General features: G+C 33.0%; 1 protein-coding gene across 2 annotated transcripts in view; it reads right to left on the bottom strand.

Annotated features, from left to right (window-relative positions):
• LOC149781003 (116 kDa U5 small nuclear ribonucleoprotein component-like) overlaps positions 1-16938 on the bottom strand; it is a 91782-nt gene extending 74844 nt beyond the window's left edge. The window contains exons 1-6 of one of the 2 annotated variants that reach the window (XM_089938117.1): positions 16840-16938; positions 16156-16307; positions 12968-13084; positions 12258-12294; positions 10921-10999; positions 5874-5949 (exon numbers count right to left, since the gene is read on the bottom strand). In XM_089938117.1, coding sequence (XP_089794243.1) covers positions 5874-5949; positions 10921-10999; positions 12258-12294; positions 12968-13084; positions 16156-16290 — 444 coding nt within the window. In that variant the 5' untranslated portion in view covers positions 16291-16307; positions 16840-16938. The remainder of the gene's footprint in view (positions 1-5873; positions 5950-10920; positions 11000-12257; positions 12295-12967; positions 13085-16155; positions 16308-16839) is intronic. The other variant, XM_089938118.1, reaches the window with a different exon arrangement.
• Positions 16939-16977: the final 39 nt, after the last annotated feature.

Raw genomic sequence — 16977 nt, 5'->3', positions numbered from 1 at the left:
ACAGTCTAATTAACATCATAACGAAATCATGTGTCTACTGGTACACACAGTCTAATTAACATCATAACAAAATCATGTGTCTACTGGTACACACAGTCTAATTAACATCATAATCAAATCATGTGTCTACTGGTACACACAGTCTAATTAACATCATAATAAAATCATGTGTCTACTGGTACACATAGTCTAATTAACATCATAATCAAATCATGTATCTACTGGTACACAGTCTAATTAACATCATAATGAATTCATGTGTCTACTGGTACACACAGTCTAATTAACATCATAATGAAATCATGTGTCTACTGGTACACACAGTCTAATTAACATCATAATCAAATCATGTATCTACTGGTACACAGTCTAATTAACATCATAATGAATTCATGTGTCTACTGGTACACACAGTCTAATTAACATCATAATCAAATCATGTGTCTACTGGTACACACAGTCTAATTAACATCATAATCAAATCATGTGTCTACTGGTACACACAGTCTAATTAACATCATAATCAAATCATGTGTCTACTGGTACACACAGTCTAATTAACATCACAATCAAATCATGTGTCTACTGGTACACACAGTCTAATTAACATATGATGAATTCATTTGTTTACTGGTTTATGATGTAGTGTAACTCTGAAAACAGTCACAGTAATTAAACTGGATGGTCATGGTAAAAAAAGAACAACACTACTGTAAAGGGTATATTATACACCTGTCATATACTACTGAAAATTTTTATACTTATTTTATTGGTAAGACAGTAAGGTATTAAGTCATAATACAAATTTATCTTGTGTACTGTGCTACTGTTTGCTTGGTGTTGTTGTCTAGCAGGACTAAATGAAACAAGTTACAGTAAAGATTATTTATGATGTTGTTAGATACGTTTCTTTTGCTTTGGTGTCCAGGTTTAAATTCCTCAGCCAAATTCTTAACTACCTAATTTCATGTAAGTTTTCGTACATGAAAAAATAATTATTAATTTCAGTGTATGAAACGTTATCCGTAAAATTAAACAATTATGATTTTATGGTACTTACCATGTACGAAAAATAAAGGGATCGTACCTGAACAAATTCTATGGAACACATGTGACTCGACAACCTAACGGTACAAACGTATAAAGTAACCGTATATTTTCTGTCTCATTCTGCTCTCAACTCAATAATCTAATTACAACAAAAATAAAAGCATTCAGAAAGACTTGTATTGTTGTTAGTGAACGAGAGAGAGGATTATCTCTCATTGTGAAAGCTCATCTGCATTTAGATCATATGTAGCTGTTATGTTGTGTAATGTTGGCAAAATGATTAAGATGGTTTGAACATGTATTAGTTATGGGTATTATTTATTGGTAAATTGTACACAACGACACGAGCCCACATTGTCAAGAAATTAAGTGTAACTTGTATTTTTACAGCAGCAATAATCTCATTATCAAATTGCAATAAAAAATAAAGAACTTGAAATCATGTTTTGATTAATGCATGTGAGCGTGCTTGTACATGTGTGCTTGTGTGTGTGTGTGTGTGCCTGTGTGTGTGAGTGCAAGATAGAGATGAAATAAAATTGTGTCAGTGTACAAGACAGTATTTATTCAGGGCAGATTTGCAATAAAATGTTAATTATATCCAAGTCAAAACAGAACAAGCTCTTAAAAGATAGTATATGTATATAATGAATCAACTTAACGGAGTCCTTGAATTTCAAATTTATGATAGAAAATGACAAGGTTTTTATATTTTATGTTTGTATGACTATAATGAAACAATAAGACTAGTTGACCAACGGTCTGTGGTCTTCACTTCAGCATGTACTGAGATGCAATTTTTGTTGGATAAGAAAACATCAAACTCATTTAAAATGCATGTGGTGTTTTGTTACAGTGACAGACTTAATAAGGAGAACTAATTAACTATAATATTTAAAGGTATGGTCTGTGAAATCCTTTGTCCATTTGTTAATAAACACCAGTAGATGTTGTAATGACAATAAGAGAGCTTATGCATCAATCACTGTATTTTCTCAGCAACAATTAATTATCAAGTTTTGTAAAAACAAAATGGAAATATGTTATTTTCGATCTTTTTTTGCAAACATAAATCTTCTTAGTAGAAATTTTATGTCCAATAATTTTTTGGATTTTTCGAAAAATACAAAGTGATATCTCTGAAAAATTATGACACATTTAAATAATTATGATTTTGACAACTGGATTGCATACAAAAAATTAAAGAGTACGAAAATATACATGAAATACGGTAATATGTATTATAAAGGATTTGTTCTAATGTTCTTTCGTTACAATGTTTAATTGGTTATAGTGTCTGATATGTGTGATCTGCCTGAAAAGATTAGCTCAATTATAATATTTTTATCACCTAATGTTCTGAAGCCAGATAAACAAAGGTGGTCAGTTCTAAAAAAATCTGATAATCTGATGCCTGGGGCCTGCCTAATTTCAGAAAAAGCTCATCCTGTATTCTAAGTGAAGTGCCAATCAAGCAAAAAAAAAATTAGATCTAATTTGTCTGAAAAAACATGGATTGTACTGATGAAAAGAGGTGTAGTTACCTGACTTCTATCAAAAGCTGCAAACTTTCTGTACAAAGGAAGTATGTGGCCCATGAATGGGGAACAGATTGTCTGGGTTGCCTATAATAGTGTTCACTTAGCTTCAACATACATGTAATTCTACCAGCAGTAGGATAAAAGTAGTATTTTAAGGTCATCTATCATAGATATCATTGTATATTGAAATCAAATGCTTTTGAAAATCAACAGTTTTTGTTTTAAAATTGAAGAAAAAAACTTAGTATTTCTACATGTTCTATCCAAGCATTACAGAAGCCAGTCAGAACCAGTTTACTGGGTATCAGAATTGTTGTAATCAGTGCAGTGATGTGTTGATGAATAATGGGATTAAGGCAAACGTGTGTACACAATTAGTTGTTAATTAATTACCTTATTATTGTAATCTGGGGAGTTTAGGCCATATATGGGGTATTTTAGAAGTTTTGTAAGTAAGAAATGGTTCAATTTTGGTCAATGATGGCTTTTGGTTAAGAATCGTCCATCCTTTGGCTGAGATGAGCAAGGAAAGAATGATAAAAAGAAAATTAATTAGGCTGAAACAAGCTAGTATGAAGTTTTGTCTTGTTTTATTGCTATTGTGTTTTTAAGATATTTCAAGTTAAAGTTTAATGAATAATAATCGAGTTGTGTATTGCACATGCTTACATTTGTGTAATTTTTATAAATTCAACAGATGGCAAAATTTACCTTCGTTCCTTCATGATAACATGTATTTATAAAAATGTGTGTGTGTGTTGATTGGCATTTTTAATGTAGCTTAAAAAAAAATTAGTCATATCACTATGATGTTTGCATTGTGACAGTTTATAGTGATGTCTAGCACTGGGGCATCATGACGCAGACATTATTCTGACACCAGGCTGACCAGTCCTAACACTAACCTCTTAATGCTGAACGCCAAGTGAGGCAGATGTTAGTACCATTTTTATAAGTCTTTGGTATGACTCAGCTGGGGCTCGAATCCACAACCTCTCGCATCTGAGGTGGATGCTCTAACCACTTAGGCCACCGGAGCGGTTTATAAAAATGTAAGTTGTCTTTTAAAAATTTTATTACCATTACATGCGAATTTTGACAGTAACCATACCAGTATAAATTGTTTATTACATGTATGTCCAACATCATGAACATTTTGAATAATAAACAAATTTGGATGTAACGTTTCTGAGTTATAATGTACTAAATTCCCAGTCCCCTTTGAAACAAATCTTTACTGTCCTTCATTCATAAAGAGATAGAACTAAATTTATTTTACTGAGAAATACAATTCATCTGCTGAGTGTGGCATACGACCTGACTTATTTTGTAAAAATTGTTTTCCTTCTTGAAATCATCAGGACCTTGATCTTTAAGGCCCCAATTCAAAATGCTTCTTCCTTGTCTCATATATAAGACAGCTACAATGTTCAGTCAGGACATGTGGTATTGAACTTAGTTTTGTGGAAATTATTTCCTTCATTCAGTCTCTGTGGTTTTGACGTTTGACAATGCTGATTCCAAAATGTCTTCTTTAAGTGTTGCAAGCCATTCACATAGTTTCATCCAAGCAGGTGATACATAACTCTTCTAAGAGTCACTATGACCTTTGACCTTTTGATTCCAAAATCAATGTGTCTTTCTTATCTCAAACACAAGCCATATAAAAAGTTTGGTCAAGGAATGTGGTATACAGGTCAATATTTAATGGAAGTTTTCCTTCTTTCAGTCCTTGTGACTTTGACCTTTCCATCTCATGAGCCTGAAATCAATAGTTTCCTTCCTTGTCCAAAATGAAAGCTACTTAGATAATAATACATGGCACCATTGTATGGAACAAAATTGGCAACATATAGATGGATCATAATATTGTGTCTGGCAAATAAAACCTAAACAAACCATTACCAAAACCAAAAAGTATGATTTTAGCCTTGGTGATTTTGCTAAAGCAATTTCTGTTCACTAATTGCAGCACACACAGTACAGGTAAGGAGGGAGGCACACCTTCAACGGCCAATGGTTCCACCACATCCAGGATAGTTAAAGAGCTATTTTGCTTTATATCAGCCCAATGTATAAGGGACCTGTCCACTTTATGGGTTGTTGATGGATGTCCACTTTATGGGTTGTTGTTGGATGTCCACTTTATGAGTTGTTGTTGGATGTCCACTTCATGAGTTGTTGTTGGACGTCCACTTTATGGGTTGTTGTTGGATTCCACTTTATGGGTAGTTGTTGGATGTCCACTTTATGGGTTTTTGTTGGATGTCCACTTTATGGGTTGTTGTTGGATGTCCACTTTATGAGTTGTTGTTGGATGTCCACTTTATGAGTTGTTGTTGGATGTCCACTTCATGAGTTATTGTTGGACATCCACTTTATGGGTTGTTGTTGGATGTCCACTTTATGGGTAGTTGTTGGATGTCCACTTTATGGGTTTTTGTTGGATGTCCACTTTATGGGTTGTTGTTGGATGTCTACTTTATCGGTTGTTGTTGAATGTCATGAGATGACAGCATCATATTTGATAAACCGTATAATAGATTTTCGCCTAAAATTCTGTGTTAATATATGTATGACAATCAAAATCAACATCATACTTCTCAAAGAATAATACCTTAATCTGTTGGTTAGTCCATACATTGATCACATTTGTTGATAAATCCACAATTCAACTTATTTTGATAAAACACCAGTGATAACTGTTGATTAACCATGCACATCCATCAAGGAATCATTCTATTTGTTATATCTGTTGATGAACATAGTGTGCATGTGCAGGCTAGGTTATCAAATCATTAAGTTTAATCTGTGTGCATGTGCAGGCTAGGTTATCAAATCATCGAGTTTAATCTGTGTGCATGTGTAGGCTAAGTTATCAAATCATTGAGTTTAATCTGTGTGCATGTGCAAGTTAGGTTATAAACTCGTTCAGTTTAATCTGTGTACATGTGCAGGCTAGGTTATCAAATCATTAAGGTATAAGTTTAATCTGTGTGCATGTGCAGGCTAGGTTATCAAATCATTGAGTTTAATCTGTGTGCATGTGAGATTGATTAGGTTGTTAGTCCTGAGTGTCAGAAAATATGTATTTGTTACTCATAAATAAACATCTCTTTCACATGTTTGCATTATATGTCTTCACTAATTCAATCCCATCCAGCTTCATTCAATCCCATCCATTTCCATGCTGTTTCAAAATGCATACAGAATGCGAGCTGATCTGAAACTATACATGTGGGTAACAGAAACTTTACATTTCAATGTGAAATAAGACAGTACCTTTCCATGATGCAGATGTCCACAAAGTGTAACATTACGAATAAGTTCTGGGGCATCCATTAAGTCTGCTAAAAACCTGTAATAAATAGAAAATTGTCACATTAGAAATATCTAAACAAATTAATAACACCTTTTAAAAATTATGTTGTAAAAATCTGCAGCATCATGGACAAAACATAGCAATCTGCAACAATATCAGCAATAAATACAAGCTAAATGCTGTATTTATTTTCAATGATATCATTAATTTAAAGAAGCTAAATGATGTATTTTTTTCCAATGATATCAATAACTTAAACAAGCTAAATGCTGTATTTTTTCCCCAATGATATCAATAATTTAAAGAAGCTAAATGCTGTGTTTTTCCCCAAAGATATCAATAACTTAAACAAGCTAAATGCTGTATTTTTTCCCCAATGATATCAATAATTTAAACAAGCTAAATGCTGTGTTTTTTCCCAATGATATCAATAACTTAAACAAGCTAAATGCTGTATCTTTTTCCCAATGATATCAATAATTTAAATAAGCTAAATGCTGTGTTTTTTCCCCAATGATATCAATAACTTAAACAAGCTAAATGCTGTATTTTTCCCCAATGATATCAATAATTTAAACAAGCTAAATGCTGTGTTTTTTCCCAGTGATATCAATAACTTAAGCAAGCTAAATGCTGTATTTTTTTCCAATGATATCAATAATTTAAACAAGCTAAATGATGTATTTTTTTAATGATATCACTAATTTAAAGAAGCTAAATGCTCTGTTTTTCCCCAATGGTATAAATAAGTTAAAGAAGCTAAATGCTGTGTTTTCTCTAATGATATCAATAACTTAAACAAGCTAAATGCTTTGGCTTTTTCCCCAATGATATCGATAATTTAAACAAGCTAAATGCTGTATTTTTTCGAATGATATCGATAATTTAAACAAGCTAAATGATGTGTTTTTCCCCAATGATATAAATAACTTAAACTAAATGATGTGGTTTTTTCCCAATGATATCAATAATTTAAACAAGCTAAATACTCTATTTTTCCCAACAATATTAATAACTTAAACAAGCTAAATGCTGTATTTATTTCTAATGATATCAATAATTTATACAAGTTAAGTGCTGTATTTTCCCCAACGATATCAATAACTTAAACAAGCTAACTGCTGTATTTTTTTCCAATGATATCAATAATTTAAGCAGGGCTAAATGGTGTATTTTTTCCCAAAGATATCAATAACTTAAACAAGCTAAATGCTGTATTTTTCCCCAATGATATCAATAACTTAAACAAGCTAAATGCTGTATTTTTTTCCAATGATACCAATAATTTAAACAAGCTAAATGCTGTATTTTTTCCCAATGATATCAATAATTTAAACAAGCTAAATGCTTTATTTTTTCCCAATGATATCAATAACTTAAACAAGCTAACTGCTGTATTTTTTTCCAATGATATCAATAATTTAAGCAGGGCTAAATGGTGTATTTTTTCCCAAAGATATCAATAACTTAAACAAGCTAAATGCTGTATTTTTTTCCAATGATATCAATAATTTAAACAAGCTAAATGCTGTATATTTTCCCAATGATATCAATAACTTAAACAAGCTAAATACTGTATTTTTTCCCAATGATATCAATAACTTAAACAAGCTAAATGCTGTATTTTTTCCCAATGATATCAATAATTTAAACAAGCTAAATGCTGTATTTTTTCCCCAATGATATCAATAATTTAAACAAGCTAAATGCTGTATTTTTCCCCAATGATATCAATAACTTAAACAAGCTAAATGCTGTGTTTTTTCCCAATGATATCAATAATTTGAATAAGCTAAATGCTGTGTTTTTCCCCAATGATATAAAAAATTTAAACAAGCTCCAGGTGCAGATTTGAGTAAAGACATAGTGGTGAATTTACTATCTGTTGCTAATTCCAACTGAACATATGAGTCATGTGAGACAGACTCCCAAGGATTCTGTAAAGAATGGTATAAGCTGCATGTATACTGCTGGAAAACAAGCCACAAAAACTTTTAGTAACTGTTGATGATGGAGAACTCAAGTTATTGTTTAGAATCTTGCCATTTTCAGCTACAGCTACCTTGATCTTTGACCCCAAAATGGACAGTTTTTTCATCACCCCATGAGAAAGCCTTCTTCAAATTTTGGTAGCTGTAGATGTTTTATTCTCTCAGCCACAGGTACCTGATCTTTGAGCCCAAAATCGATAAGGGCTGTTCCAGTAAAACATATACCCCCCGGGGGGGGGGGGGGGGGGGGGGGGGGGGGAAGGCACATTCAAATTCAAACAACCCACAACAGAAGCAATTTTAAAAAATTATGATCCACCATCAGATATCTGCCCCCTACAGAAGCATATTATTTTTACATAATTTCTGGCTATGGGTTGGTGGGCGGCAGAAGTGATTTTAATATTGGTTGGGGACAGAAGGGATTTAAATGACAGCTGACTGGAGGTAATCTGCTGAATTTTTATAGATCATATAATCTACTGCATATTTTTATTTGTATTCATTTGTTATAATCAATCTTTTGTCCTTTTGTTTGTTTGTCTGTCAGCCATGTATGTCTCTGATACTGTGAAATCACGAATTTTCTTGGTGGCTTATTGTTTGTAGATGTCATTGATCAGACCCTTAATACCTACTAATTTATTGTAGATGTCATTGATCAGACCTTTGATACCTACTAATTTATTGTAGATGGCATTGATCAGACCCTTAATACCTACTAATTCATTGTAGATGTCATTAATCAGACCCTTAATACCTACTAATTTATTGTAGATGTCATTGATAAGACCTTTGATACCTACTAATTTATCGTAGATGTCATTGATCAGACCCTTAATACCTACTAATTTATTGTAGATGTCATTGATCAGACCCTTAATACCTACTAATTTATTGTAGATGTCATTGATCAGACCCTTAATACCTACTAATTTATTGTAGATGTCATTGATCAGACCCTTAATACCTACTAATTTATTGTAGATGTCATTGATCAGACCCTTAATACCTACTAATTTATTGTAGATGGCATTGATCAGACCCTTAATACCTACTAATTTATTGTAGATGTCATTGATCAGACCCTTAATACCTAATAATTTATTGTAGATGGCATTGATCAGACCCTTAATACCTACTAATTTATTGTAGATGTTATTGATCAGTCCCTTAATACCTGCTAATTTATTGTAGATGTCATTGATCAGACCCTTAATACCTACTAATTTATTGTAGATGTCATTGATCAGACCCTTAATACCTACTAATTTATTGTAGATGTTATTGATCAGACCCTTAATACCTACTAATTTATTGTAGATGTCATTGATCAGACCCTTAATACCTACTAATTTATTGTAGATGGCATTGATCAGACCCTTAATACCTGCTAATTTATTGTAGATGTTATTGATCAGTCCCTTAATACCTACTAATTTATTGTAGATGTCATTGATCAGACCCTTAATACCTACTAATTTATTGTAGATGGCATTGATATTATTCTGTGCTGAGAACTCCTTTTCACTGTCTAATGTCTGAAATGCATATGCATAACTAGCTTGAACAAGTTACTGTTCTTTATGGTTGTTCAGTTTCCAACATCTCACAGGTATGGCCCCATGACTCGCACTCAACATAAATTTCAGGCTCAAGATCACAAACTGGTATCTCCAGTGACATTTTCCCAATGTCCAACAGACTGATATACATGAAATTCATTGTCATCACAGCTATCACCAGCCAGTATTTGCCAACGGAAAACATTGTTTAAAGACAAACCCTGTCGTGATTCAGCCATTTTGGTTTCCTGTGTGGCCCTTATTTGAAACATGCAATTGTAAAACTTCCATGATGAAAGTAAGTTTAAAACTACTATAAAAAGCTTGTTCCAATGCTCAATGAACCAATCAAATTTAGTTTAACAGCCATTCATGTTGAAACGAAGTATCCAGCGAGGTTAATGTTTGCGTTCCTCAATATGGCTGTCGCATCAAGCACTGCGAGACCACTACTGGCAGTGTGAATTACGTCACAAAATAGACTTTTAAAGTTAGAAGTTGAATAAAACTTGCATATTGCGAAAAGCACGTTTTATATCCGCAGCGTTGATGTAATTTGCGGAAAGTGCATCACGGTTTTAAAAGTATGTGCATTCATACAAATTAGGTGTACTCACATATAAAGGATCATTTTCTGACCCAATATCTTATTCAAGTCAGACTAATATGAAGGGGTTGGATGCGATTTTAAATATATATTCGTTTTTTTCTCTGACAACCCCACCAGCAGTTTCTCATTTTGTCAACACAACCCACAACCGAAGTGATTTCCAACCTTCCACTGTCAGAATCAAAATAGTTTGAAGCACAACCTCCTACATAAGTTTTTTGAAATGCAGTCCTCAGGGGGCGGGGGATTTATATTTTACTGGAACAGCCCTAAGGTTCTTCCTTATCCCAAGTGCAAGCCATCCAAAATGTTTTAAACTGTAGCGGGATGTCAACTATTATGCAGAAACCAAACTGATAACAGACAGATGTATAGATGGACTGGTTTGATAACAGACAGATGTATAGATGGACTGGTTTGATAACAGACAGATGTAAAGATGGACTGGTTTGATAACAGACAGATATATAGATGGACTGGTTTGATAACAGACAGATGTATAGATGGACTGGTTTGATAACAGACAGATGTATAGATGGACTGGTTTGATAACAGACAGATGTATAGATGGACTGGTTTGATAACAGACAGATGTATAGATGGACTGGTTTGATAACAGACAGATGTATAGATGGACTGGTTTGATAACAGACAGAAATATAGATGGACTGGTTTGATAACAGACAGATGTATAGATGGACTATCTCATAACATAATATGCTCCACCTTATGACAAATAAATAAAATTCTACTTCTCTTAGTGTGAAGTCAGGCTCTGTGAACACAAAAAAGGATCATCTATTTTAGAATAATTTGAAAATAATTTATTTACAGTACTTACTCCATGTCATACACTGTCTCTGGAAGGTCCTGCTCAGCCATGGTAAACTTCTTCTTCTTTACCGGCTTTATAATTGGCTCTTGAAAAAATAATTAAAAAAACTGATAAACTATCACTCCTAGAATTCTTCACATCTGCTGCTCGTTCCAATGTTACTAAAACGTCAAGATTAAAATATTACATTTGAAGTTGAATATAGGTATGGAGAAACACTTTTAAAACACTTCAGCATAACAGTGGCTATATATTTGCCATTAATTACGTGTAATTACACCATGGCCAAGTATAAATACAGTACTCCCCTATTATAATTCTATTGATGGAAGCCACACAGTATACCACTGTATAACAAGGTACTGATACATAGTGTTCCGATTATTGATTATAGTCAATCATCAGTTTGCTGAGCAAAAATCGATTGTGAAACTGCATAATCAATTGTGTAATGGAAGACTACTTCTTCTTAGTTGCATGCAGAACACAAAGATTCGTAAAACTCCTGTGCAAATGGTAAGCTAAATAGGGCTTCCAATCCATTAAAGTTGATCAGAATTATTTATTCTCTTTACAACTTACAAATATAAAATCATACCGTAGATGCAAACTGTCATAATTAGGAACATACAGTCATGATTACATGATTAAGTTGTTATATTGCTGAGTAATAAATTTAACGAAATTTTGATGATTTGTTTCAGTTTAAATGTAAAATCCTTTGTAGGATTTGTAAATAATGATAAAAAAGAAAATCATATCCTTCTTTACTTTAAATTATAGACACATCACATATGAATAAAAGGATTTGGGGGATTGTAATTCAGTTACATAAGACTAATCAGCCATAAAACGTTGCTTTCATTTAACAAAGAAGTAGAACAAAAATAATATAAACTGATATAATAATATATTTTTATTAGGTTAAAGTATACATGTCATTAAAAGAGATTGCTCCTGTACATTTATAAATATTTTGAACTCTTGAGCAAAGATACAACTGTATAACAAACAAAAATTAAAATTTGTTCTTAGTAACTGATTATAATCAATTATCAGTTGTTTATTTGGAACCGCTTATCAATTATGAGATTCTGACAGATTGCCATCACTACTGATTTTACTTCAACTTAATTAAATCAGATCCATGATCATGCTTGCCTTATAACAAGAACTGTGTTATAATGAAGGGCCTTATAACAAGAACTGTGTTATAATGAAGGGCCTTATAACAAGATCTGTGTTATAATGAAGGACTTTACTATAAGGGAGTGCCGTATATGATACTGACTCATAAGAATGCAAAGATATGCCTGGCCTAGTTAAGAATATGACTGACTTACCAGTTAGGGGCTGTGCATCCTCCTCTTGTACAATAGTCTGAAATTAAGATGTAAAAAAAATGAATATCAGCCAACTTTGGCCGCATACTGTATCCAAATAAACTAAGTAATAAGGACCTGTAGTTTTATTCAATAATAAGCAAATACTGTCAAATACTAAAAAGCTGGTTTTCTATATGGAAAAAAATAAACCGTTTAAACAAAGAAAAATACAGTTTATCAAGAACTTCACATGGGGACAGGATTGTAACAATTGTCAAATAATTTAGAATGAATATTTCTTATGTAAATGTTGATGGGTACTTTCACAAAAACAATACATTCCAACTGTACTGAAGCCTGCATCCAACCAATGAGAGTTAAACTCCTGATTCTCAGGGATGCAAGGATAAGTGATCCCTAATCCACAAGTAATGGAATTCCTGATTCCCAGAGATGCAAGGATAAGTGATCCCTCACCCATGAGTAATGGAATTTCTGATTCCCAGAGATGCGAGGATAAGTGATCCCTCATCCATGATTAATGGTTTTCTCTCCACTTTCAAGACACCTAACACAAATGCCCGAGACATCAAGAGTTAATTATAAAAGCTGTTCTCTTATATACATTATTTGGATACTGTTTTAAAATAATAAAAAAAAAGATAAAATTTGACAACAGACTGATAAACACAAAGAACAAACTGGAGACCAAATTCCAAAATACTTACCTCCACCTCAGGTCCATACACCTCCTCAGCTGTGGGGTAGTATTTCTTGTCCTCGTGCAGTACGACCTGCATGTCGGCTGGACTGTCACCTTCATCTGCATCCATATCGTCATCCTCCTGCAACACACAAATTTATAGTGTTACTAATCGATTTGTGACAGTTTTGCTATGGAACAAGGACTTAATTTTACAGGATGCAAACAAAGTAGTATATTGTATTGAACAGTGGATGTACATATCCTATGTAAGTGCATCTGTCTTTATAATTTGAAATTATCATGGCCCAGAGAAGACCAATGAGTTTACAGCATAAAACAACCTGCATTTTCCAACAGTTTTTATAGTGGTCTCCCTTTAATAAGGCCACAACTTTTGCAGTTGAGTGGATTTAAAGGAGGAGTGGCCTTTCAAAAGGAGGATCACACACATGTGAGTAACACAAATTGAAGTAAGAATGGCAAAAACATATTTCAAATATTGAATATTTTCATTGTGTTATAAATTATTGTGATAAAACTGATATTAAAGTTATTTAAAAAAAGCTCTGAATAACCATCAGTCACATTACAAAAACATATACTTCGGAGTTTCCATATAAATATAACTTTAACTAAAGCGATGTTCTTTAAGAAACTTTTGTAAAAATTGTTGTCATTTGAGGGGCATTATAGTTTTATAATCAGAAAACTTATTAAGTGTTGCACATAGGATTCCAAGGGCTGGGGACACCATGTTTCATACCCTCCAATTTTGGGGGACATTTTAGAGGGACAAAGGAAAATAATAATACATAACACACTAATAGTGAAATAAAAATGAGAAAATCTTATCTGCTCCAACAGTTTTGCCACAAGAAATGTATAATCATATTTTCCTTAGACATTTACACTATTGCAATAAAAGTTGTTATCATGTGTTGAATAACTATGTTTGAATATCTCACCGACTTGAAAATGAAGTGCACCATCACTTTTCTTTAAAAACTAATAAAATCACAAAACCAAATAACAAATTGTGTATTTGCTTTAAATTTTTTGTTTCTTTTGTTGTTATTTCAACCTCACAATAAATTAAATCTTCCTTTCCATTGCAGTGACTTTAACCTTGAAAACAGGTTATAGTAACAGCCATCAAACACAGCCATTAATATTACAACTTGGCTGACTACCACAAACCTTAAATGTTTTTATTTCCAGATATTGTTTTAAAATAGATATTCACTGCCATTTTACAATTTTATCACCTTTCATAACTAAGGCCATTGCTAGCACCAACAGTGACATGAAATAACATCTAATAATAAAAAGTTGTAGGTGTATTATTAATTTTTTTAATACAAAAAAAAGAACATGGGGGAGCACAGAGGGTCAAGATCTGGTGGACATACAATGAAAAAAACCCATTTCCAATAAACTACGCTGCTTATTTTTTTACCTATGTATTTAATTTGGTTCAGGTATTCAACACAAACAGTTGTTTATGAGAAGCATATGCTAGTGGTTCAGAATGAAGTGTGTGTGTGTGATTTGGATTTTTAACGTAGCTTTAACAATTTTTCAGTCATATCGCTAAGATGTCTGCAGTGTGACAGTTTATAGCAATGTCTAGCACTGGGGCATCATGCCGTAGACATGTAGCATGATGTCCCACCCAGTCACATTATCCTGACACCAGGCTGACAAGTCCTAACACTAACCTCCTAATGCTAAGCGAGGCACCAGTTAGCACCATTTTTGTTTGTCTTCAGTATGACTTGGCCAGGGGATCAAACCCACGACTTCCCGCATCCGAGACAGATGCTCTAACCATTAGGCCGGCGGAGTGGTCACCACATTTAAAACTACAGGTACACCAATACATTCAATATTTGAATATTTTTGGAATACCACTGGAATTCAACTTGAACCTTATACATTTGGACCTGTGATAGAACTTTTAGGGCTATTTGGGATTTCACTCACAATAATGTAACATTTTTTATTTACATTTTCACTATGAATTCTAGGGAAATAAATTATTTGTTGAATTTTATAAAACTTGCTGGTTTTCACTTATTTTCTGTAACTTGGCATAAGACCACAGAGTTGTAAAAAATGAAAGGAGACATTTAAGGTTCTTCCTGATATAGAATGATTCTCTGAATCAATTTTGGCTTTACAATGCAGCATAATCAGGTGTCTCTTTGATTTCCTCTCTGCCACTGAATACACATGGTCAGGATTCTTTTTGTGCTGCACAAATACAAAAGCTTATAAATTTGTACTGCCTTTTGTAATGAAACAATTTGCTTTTCCTGAATATCAATGCAAAATAGCATTTATTTCCCTATTATAACCTTCCATTTTTTATAGCAAGTAAACTTTTCCTACATTCAATTTTTTCTTTTACCTTGAACCTTAGCATTATTCAAGTTCACTTTATCAGCCTACTCTAGATTTATCTCTTGTTTTTCAGTGACTCCAAAGCAGATTGTTTTGAAAAGAAACTTTGATTTTTTTAAAATATTTACTCATAGATCTTATTAGTATCACATCATGCAGCAAACAAATCTTGGAATAAAAATCACTTTCTAGAGTACTAGAGTTTTCTGTTTAATAACATCAGGGGACTGATGGGTTGTTTTACAAATAATCATGAATTGCAAAGAAAAACAGTAGCAATAACACACACATCTACAGTAGTGCTTTAATGATCTAAATAAAGGTGTAGGTGGATTCTGTAATTGTGATATTAATCAAGAACCACCTGCCCATCACTACAAGTAATGAAGATTAAATTTGAGGAAGCTCTCTTTGTTAACTTCATCTACGAAAGGATCATCACAATCGGAGGGCTAATTTGAATTAATTTGTCACTGATAAGCTGTTAAAAGTCTATGAATGATAAACAAAAAAAGGATCACACTGAAAAATCGATGCATCCCTTGGGCAAGAGGGGGTTAAAACATGTGCATACTAATCGCTATTGCTACCTATGAATGATGACAAACTAAGATTTAAAAAAACCTTATAAACATTTTATCCTGATTCAATTACTGCAATAATTCCATGATGGCCTTGATGGTAAGCCCATCCCACACTTTTAAAACTCTTTGTCCTAGGAAGTTTATATTACAAGTGCATTTCCAACTTTTAAGAACATTTACAACTTATGCTTCCATAGGGGAAACTTGAAAATAAATATCTCACCTCATTTCCTGCATACTCCTGACCCTGCTCGTCCCTATCATCTACATCATCATCATCATCCTGTTCTCCCTCATCATCACTGTCAAGTTCTGGACCAATATAATTCCCAAACTCATCATATAAATCTGTATCCATTGTGGGTGTTTATGCAACTGCAATGTTGGAACATACAAACTGTCAAGTCATTATCCACAATCTATAACTTTTACATTTTCTGACCTAACCAGTGAAGATCAGAAAAGACTTTATGCTGGGCTTAGAAAGGTGCTGGTCTACAATGTAAGACAGTAACGCTAATATTTATGTTGTTGGGGTTGATATCTTACTGCCTAAATATTGATGAATAGCGTGTTCCCTGGTCAACTGACAGGGGAAAGAGAAGCAAATTGTCAGGAATATCTCATACACTTGGCAGCAAAATTCACCATAAGCCTTTTACATAATCATGGATAGCTAACACATTGCTGAAATGAAGTTATCTTTATATATTATAGCAAATATATCCTAGTCAAAATATGAGAACATCTATTTCTGCGCTGACCATTTGCGGATATGTCATTATATGTCGACCCATTATATGTTGCTTTTTGTGAACAAAATGGATTGTTTAAATGGACATGGATTAGTTTAACAACGTAATGTTAACAACGTAAGAACTTATGTGATTATTTTGCACTGACTTACAGATCTACCTCGAGGTTTACCAAACATCAACCGGTGAAAATAACAGCGTGATATTGTCGTATTTAAGTCCAATACAATTGATAATTACTTTTTATTCTCATTTCAGTCCAAAATATCAGCCTCATTAATTTTGCATAA

The sequence above is a fragment of the Sinohyriopsis cumingii genome, chromosome 16 (genome assembly GCF_028554795.1).
Source record: "Sinohyriopsis cumingii isolate HCF-2022 chromosome 16, ASM2855479v2, whole genome shotgun sequence".
NCBI lineage: Eukaryota > Metazoa > Mollusca > Bivalvia > Unionida > Unionidae > Sinohyriopsis > Sinohyriopsis cumingii.
The sequence above is the reverse complement of the archived record's forward strand: the minus strand, read 5'-3'. Positions and strand labels throughout refer to the sequence as shown.